This window comes from Emys orbicularis, chromosome 2, assembly GCF_028017835.1.
Source record: "Emys orbicularis isolate rEmyOrb1 chromosome 2, rEmyOrb1.hap1, whole genome shotgun sequence".
Classification (NCBI taxonomy): domain Eukaryota; kingdom Metazoa; phylum Chordata; order Testudines; family Emydidae; genus Emys; species Emys orbicularis.
Window position 1 is genome coordinate 105,943,555 of NC_088684.1, and position 8,169 is coordinate 105,951,723.

General features: G+C 42.9%; 1 protein-coding gene across 1 annotated transcript; it reads left to right on the forward strand.

Moving 5' to 3' along the window:
- Positions 1–311: 311 nt before the first annotated feature.
- On the forward strand, positions 312–5,875 carry LOC135874835 (nuclear transport factor 2-like). Its single transcript, XM_065399775.1, has 5 exons — positions 312–355; positions 2,574–2,691; positions 3,638–3,709; positions 5,354–5,452; positions 5,762–5,875. The coding sequence occupies exons 1-5, from the start codon at positions 312–314 to the stop codon at positions 5,873–5,875; spliced, it is 447 nt and encodes a 148-aa protein (XP_065255847.1).
- The last annotated feature ends 2,294 nt before the right edge of the window (positions 5,876–8,169 follow it).

Sequence of the window (8,169 nt, forward strand, 5' to 3'; positions counted from 1 at the left end):
CAGTGGGCGCAGCTCACGGTGCCACCGGGGGGCACTTTGATTACAACTCAAACCCGGCCCCGGGGCGCCACCTACCGGCTCGCGAGCCCGGCCACAAATACCACGTGCGCAGCAGCCGCTGAGCCGGGCTCCCAGGCAGCGGCGGCCGGTAAGACGGCGCGTGGCGCCGCAGTAGAAAGCGCGCGCGCCGGGTTCAGAGCGGCCGCCGCTGGCTGCGCTGAGCGGAGTCTGGGGACGAGTCGTGTTAGCACCAGCAGCGCAATTTCTTCCGCAGGCTAGTCGTGTGGCAGGGGGGACCCGCTGGGGGCGGGATGGCTGGTGCACGGAGTGTGCCCCTTGCGCTTTCCTTCCTCAGGTCTCTGGTTGCACGTGCGCTCGGCTGCCCCGCGCCAACCCACTGACGGGGGGATTTAGGCGCCTGTGCCTTGAGTCTGGGTGCAGCCTAGAGGGAGGCAGGCAGCCTGTGCGCCCAGCTCTGGAGTGGGACTGGAGGCTGTCCCTGAGCGCGGGGGGGCTTTTTATTGCCTTAAAGGAGGCTTTGCCAAATTCCCAGGTGCTGCACAGCGCTTGGCTTGGCAAACTGCCGCCAGCTCGATTCCCTTTCCCCTGTTGGGAAGGCGTTTACACACAGCAGCGGGGGGAGACCCCATTTTCTTAAACCCACGCAGTGTCTGAAGAGCTCCAGGAGAGTAAGACCTGAAATCTCTTTCGCTAAGTTAGTGGTGTCCCCTGGAACACGGAGCATTGAAGAGGGACTTAAAAAAAAAAAAAAAAAACTCTGCCTAGTGAGAATTTCGATCTCTAATGTGTTCAGGTTACAGGTGAACAACTGCTAGCCCTGGTGCTCTTCAAGTCATGCCATTACTAAAGATCCTGTGGACCAAACTGCTCCCAGTGACACCTATGCAACCTCCTTGTGGTTATTGGGGTTGCACATGTGAAACTATCTATACCTTTTAAAAAATAGGAGGGGTTGTTCACAAAAATGGGAGAGAATCTGCTTCTCACTCAGTCTTAGGCTTTGTCTATACTAGAAAATTAGGTTGGTTTAACAACATTGGTCAGGGGTGTGAAAAATCAATGTTCCTGAGCAGTGTTGTTAAATTGACCTGAGTTGCCATGTAGACAGTGCTAGGTCTTCCATCCACCTAGCTACCTCCTCTTGGGGAGGTGGATTACCTATGCCATGAGAGAACCCATTGTAGTGTTTTAAGTGTAAACAAGCCCTTCTGAGTTGGTGGATCTGCAGGGCCAACTGTTAAAGGGCAGCACAAATTTAAGTCACTACCATCAACAGATGTTCTTTCCACACATTTTCTTCCTGTAAGAACAATTATGCTTTTCACAGTAGAACTGAACTTTAAGAGCTTAAACCTATGGAGTCTTTATTTCTGTAAAGTCTTTCATATGTCAAATCAGAGCCTCAAGTTTAGCCACACCTTCAGTTATCCAACTTTCATATCCTCTATCTTGTGCAGGTGGTGGGTCCCTTAAGGTTTCTAGTTTGGTGGAGGGGGACATTTTGGGTAATAGGCAATGCATGTGGGTGTAATGGGGTATCCATGAACAGCAGCAAGAGAAAATTAGGAGTTTTGTTTTGTTTAAACTCACAAAAATGCCCCACTTGAACAGAGATCCATTAGTCAGTTGTGGTGTACTTTTCATTTAGATATCTGCGTAATACATGCAAAACCCCCTACTTACGTTTATTTTTTAAAATTATGATAGACCATGTGAAGGTTTTAGCTTTCTTTTTAAAACTTAGATGTGAGCTAAGAACTTGAAGTAAAGTTATTAAAGAATGAAAGGGTCTGAGATGGGCTTGTGGGTGCGTAAGAGGGATGTTTCCCAGTACTGAAGTTAAATAAACTTGTGAATGTGTTTACAAGATCACAACAAAAGAATGGAAAGCATTAAGGCCTCAATCCTGCAATGAGCTCTGTGCAACCAGATGCCCATTGAAGTCAATGGAGCGCTACACTTGCACAGGGGGGCACCCACAAGCAACTTGCTGCAGAATTGGGACTTAAGCTGGCAGTTGAATTGCCTTAAAGAATCTTTATGATGGGATTCTACTTCAAATAGTAAGTAAGAAGTAAAATGATACATAATGTTGTGCCCCCTCACCAAGTGTACTGCAGAAAAGGAGATGTTCTCTTCTCTTCTATTTCCTCTTTTCTCTGCAGTTTCCACTGACCTTGGTAATTTAGGATTATTGTAGACCAGTGATACTCAGACCTCAGTGGCTCTGGAGCCAAATTAGAGATCAACATTACCCGAAGAGCCACCGTAGTGTGAATTCATTGTTTCATTTACTGTAGTACTAGATATTCATATTTAAACAGTATGGCAGGGGAAATATATATTGTGTGTGTAGATATAGATATATATCTTACCTACAATTGGTTAATAACATAGTAAAAGCATCCTGATTGGTTAGTTAAATCAGTATTTTAATATGTGCTGCAGAGAGCTGCAGGACACACATTAAAGAGTGACTTGCGGCTTGTGAGCCTCAGTCTGAGTATCACTGTTTTAGACTTAAAACTTCTAAATATTTGCCTTCTTGACAGACTTAGACAAAGAGCAAGAATGGCAGAGAGACCTATGTGGGAGCAAGTTGGAACAAGTTTTGTGCATCTCTATTACCAGCGTTTTGATTCCAGTAGAGTAGAGCTAAGTGCTCTCTATGTAAGTATCAGTTTGACTTTGCTCAAACTTTTAACTTCCTCATTGATCATTTTGAATGATGAGTTATGGGCTTGATGTATTCTGCACTTCCACTATAAAGACAGTAGCTTGTATGGGGCAATGTTTCTGTCTTGGATAGAATGGAAGCAAGTACATATCCCCCACCAATTCTAATTCCTTAAACTGTCATTTTACCCTATAAATTATGAGCCTTGGTAAATATTCCTCTCTTCTGTCAGCAGTTGTGGGATTGATTTTTTTTTTTTTTAAATCCATTTTTCTGAGTAGCAGAAATGTCAGGGTTGAGGGAGTGGGAGTTGTTGTTTCACTTGCTGGAGAACTTGAACTATGAGAAATCTGTCACGGTGAAGAAGCATCAAAAACTAAAAGGGGAAGTGGTGAAATTTGCTCTTTTTTTAATTTTCTTAACTACTTGATTCTGCCATTCTTCCATATGAACTGTAGGCCCACTTAAGACCTCTGTGGGGAAACAGGAGGAAGTTCTAAAATGGGGTGAGGATTGAATACGAAAACCCTACAGCTCTAGTGTAAGTGATGGCACAAGCTAGGCCAAAAATAGAATGGGTGGGTCTACTTCATGAAAGCTTGCTTGACTCTGCCAATATCTCCCTTTCTGATCACAAGCTGTACCATTTTTGATAACTTATTAGTCATGTTCTGCATAACTTCCAGTTGTAACAAATACTCATTTGCTAGTGACTAAATTAGATTACCAAGCGCTTCACATGTATCTCTAGATTTCTTTAAACCAGTGTTTCTCATGGACCAGTGCTGGTCCCGGAGATCTCCCTGACACAGTTTAGGAAGGCAGCAAACTGGTACCTAGTATCAAAAAGGTTAAGAAACACTGCCTCAGACCTTTCAATCTTACCTCATTTCTGTAACATTGATATGAATGACTTAGACACTTTGTTCTCTTTTTCAGACAGATGCTTCTTGCTTGTCCTGGGAAGGACAGCAATTCCAAGGAAAAACAGCCATCATGGAAAAGTTGATGGTACTTTTATATATTAAAATATATATTCTGTATATATTAAAAGTGGTTTAAAAAAAAAAAATCTCTGAACTGCTTTGTCTCAGGATTTAAAAACAATTAAACCCCGCATGCTTCCACGTGATTACAGGTAGTAGAGAGAACACCTGTGCCTGAGTTGCAGAACTTTTCAGAGTTCAAAAAAATCTGATTGCTGCAATGAAACTGCTGTTAAAATTGCATCATAAGGTTCCATGTTTGTTCAACAACATCTGCTTAATTTACAAGTCAAATATGTTTTTTCAAAGTGCCAGCACCTCAAAGTTAAGCGGTGTTCTTTACTCTTCATCACAAATAAGATGTTCTGCAGGCTGAATTCAGCCCTCTGTTATGCCTGTGAAACCTTATTGTTACTGTAGTTGAGGGCTGAATTTGGCCCTGTAGTTGAAACTTAATGAACAGTTCTGTTGGTGGATGAGGCAGTATAAAATCCAACTCTCTTAGGCTACGTCTTCACTGGGGGGGGTCGATTTAAGATACGCAAATTCAGCTACGCGAATAGCGTAGCTGAATTCGACGTATCCGAGCCAACTTACCCCGCTGTGAGGACGGCGGCAAATCGACCGCCGCGGCTCCCCCGTCGACGGCGCTTACTCCGACCTGCGCTGGTAGAGTACAAGCGTCGATTCGGGGATCGATGGTCGCGTCCCGACGAAACGCGATAATTCGATCCCCGAGAGATCGATTTCTACCCGCCGATTCAGGCGGGTAGTGAAGACGTAGCCTTAGCTATGTCTGCTCTGCTAACAGGAATCAAACATAGTAAACTTTGTCAGTAAGTTTCAGCAGATAGGGTTCTGAATACATATGGGAAATAAGAGTAAATGAATAAGAAGGTGCCATTTCTTACAATAGTCACTTTTTAGTTTCAGAGTACATGGTACAAAAGTGTTACGCTGCAGCATATTTAAACACCCACTTATTAAGACTTTCTTAATATCGAATGCTTTTTTTTGTTGCTGTTAAAGAACCACATGCTGTACATAGATCTTTATGCCAGCTGACCTTATGGAAATTGGTCGTCTTGTGATATGAGGAAAGAAAATATTTATATTCCCTGCAAGATCATTGAGCAGGATTATTGTACAGTGTTAGTGGTGTGGGGAATTTCCATTGCCTCACTTGACACAATAATACACTTTTCTAAAACACAATATTATAGTTAACTATACTAAATGTTGACTTTTTTCCATCAGATTTGCTTTTGTTTGCACTATTAAGATCTAACATTCATATGGCCAATTAGTATTTTGTGTATTAGCTGCATTGTATGTCTAACTCCCTTGGATCAGGGACCATGCTATTAGCCAGGATGGGTAAGGAGTGGTGTCCCTAGCCTCTGTTTGTCAGAGGGTGGAGATGGATGGCAGGAGAGAGATCACTTGATCATTACCTGTTAGGTTCACTCCCTCTGGGGCACCTGGCATTGGCCACTGTCGGTAGACAGGATACTGGGCTGGATGGACCTTTGGTCTGACCCAGTATGGCTGTTCTTATGTTCATGTAGAGTACCAAGTACACTGCTGGAGCAGAAATATTAATGGAGTGAAATACTTACATTAATACGTTTAGTTTATGTGAGTTTCTTTTTTAATCCCTCCTAAACAGAGCCTTCCATTCCAAAAAATCCAACACAGCATAACATCTCAAGATCACCAACCAGCGCCTGATAACTGTATACTTAGTATGGTGGTTGGTCAGCTGAAGGTGAGACTAGCAAACTGTAATGCTTTGACTAGTATATAAGGAGAAGCTTGTTGGTTTTAGAAATATTCCATTTAGAAATACTGCATTCTGCTACTGCATTTAAATCAATTCTTTTTTTAATTAAAAATAATTCCTGTTTGAGCCTGAGGTAATACAACTAATGCTGTATCTTGATGTCAGTTGAATAGACTTGAAAGAGAGGCAGTAGATATTTAATTGATACATGCTATGCTAATAGACTTGAGTAGTTTGAGGCGGTTTGGCTTGGCTTTCCTACTTCTAACTTACTTTTTTATTTTATTTGTTTAGGTGGATAATGACCCAGTGATGGGGTTCCACCAGCTGTTTGTTCTCAAGAATATTAGTGACAATTGGGTTTGCACCAATGACATATTTAGACTGGCCCTGTACAACTTTGCTTGAATTTTTTTCTGTTCTCAAATGTCTGTTTCTATTGCCACTTTCAAATCTGACACAAAAATAAATAAATTGTTGTTTAACTTGTTCTGTGGTGGTTTATGCAGTCTGTTGATCGAAAGACCATGCACTTGCTAGCCTGTGCTTCTCTTCCCTTCTCCTAACCATATCTTGGTGTAAATTGGCTTGTAAACTGTAGATAGCAGAAATGTGAATTGTTTCTATATTATCATAATGATAGTAAATTGTAGCCTCTGGAAACTTGCTCTATATGAACTATAGCTTTCTAGAAAAGAGTTGGCAGCACAAACTGCATGTAAGTACTTTGTGGCTATGGGATGATTAGTGGTTGTGTCTCATGAAATGCACTTTTCAAATCTGGTACTTTCGGAGAATGTGAAAGCAGTGCAACTTGCTATAAAATTTGTATATGAACATGTGAAGTAGCGGTAAGTGCTCCCATTACAAACTTTGGGCCATATTCTCCCTTCTCGTCATATAGATATGCATAAGGGGGAGAAGAGAGCACCTAAAGCACTTTCACAGATTAAAGTCAGTCCTCCATTTTCTGCTCCCTGATTAATTATTCAGCGTACGGGAGAATTCACAGTATGCTAGACACTCTCCAAACACAGAAGAAGACATTTATGCACTTGGGAGCAGCGACCTCTATAAAACAGAGGAAAGGAATGGCAATGGGACACACTAGTCAAGCAGACTGATAAGGCTGATAGGCACAAGTCTTATTAAAATTTTGGTTGTGTCCTTTTTCCTTAAACACTAGGGCCTGGATCCAGATCCACAAAAGTACTTAAGCACCTAAGTCCCAGTTTTTAGGCACCATTGTGATTTGCAAAACCCCCACTCGAGCCACTCAACCACACAGTCACCAAAATTCACTCGGTGTCTAAATTTGCACTGTACATGTTCTCTAGCTGCCTCTGAGCATGCACACTGCTGCCTCACTTTAGGTATCTAGACACCTAGGCTCCACAAACCAGGGAAAGATAGATGAAGGAGCACATATCTCACCCCTGGGGCCTGATCTGGTCAGAGGCTCTTGTGTTCCACTCTGGATAAATACTTTTTGTCAGAGAGATTCCCTAACCTGGAGTTTAGGGCACCAGCATGGGAGGTGGGTGATCCAGGGGCCAGTTGCCCTGCTCCAGTGACTACTTACACACGGCAGCACAGATTCCTCAGGAGAGGTTGAGGGAGCTCTATATCAGCACATCCTGTAGCTCAGTGGTTAGAGCTCCCTCAGAGAGAGAGGATTTGAACAGGGTCTTCCATTCTGATGCTGGGGGGGTGGGGGAGGAATTGAACCCAAGTCTCTCACATCCCAGGTGATTGTGCTAAACCATTGGGCTAAAAGTTAAAGGGAGCATTGCTTCCTCTGGTTGTGTTGCACGGAGAGAAGTGTTTGCCTCACTCTCTTAAAAGAAGACAGCTGTGTAAACCACCTGACTCCAAGATGGATTGCTGATAACAGGCACCTATCACTGCTAATCTCCCAGAGGGGGGCAGGCCTTAGAGCACACTCCTCTTGTCAACATCTTCCATTGGCTAGTTTAGGCAGCTCCCTTTGCAGCTGCTTACTTGGGTAAATCCCATTCAGAGGCACCTACTTTTCTCCATTAATTGTATAGGGAGCCTACATGCCTAACTCAGGTTTTGAGAATCCCATTGTTCCTTTGATTCTCCTGGTGTCTAAAAGTTAGGTGTGGATTCAGGCCCTGATTTCTCATATTGAGTTAGTAATTCACTCTGTTAGTAGCCCCATTAGTTTTAGTGGAACTACTTGGCAGACTAAGATACTATGTAACCTGAGTAAAGATTAGAGAACCATACTCAGCAAGGAGCACAAGTGAGTACTACTTACTGTGAGTAAGCCTGGCTGAATCTAGCCCCATATCAGCGGGCATCTTTTAACACATAGCACTATCAAAGGTATGTGGCAGTAGTAGCCTACCGTATTCTGACTTCTGAGAGCCTGGTTATAGGACAACAAATTGTAGTTGGATATTGAGAGGGCATATCAGTTCCAGGAAAGAGACCTAGCCATGACTTTTCTTATTCTCCCTTCTAGAGCTAATCTTAAGGATATGTGAATCATCTGCTTGTATCTACTCCCCTTACGTGCATGCTAAATCAGTGGGGCCAGGAATTGTGACAACAAAAGTCGTTTTTTGTTTTTAAAATAGGAAGAAAATAGTGAGGCCAAAAGTCACTTCATAGGATGGAGATGAGTAACTAGGAGTCCCAGGATGGGGAGATGGAATGTAGTAGGGCTCATAATA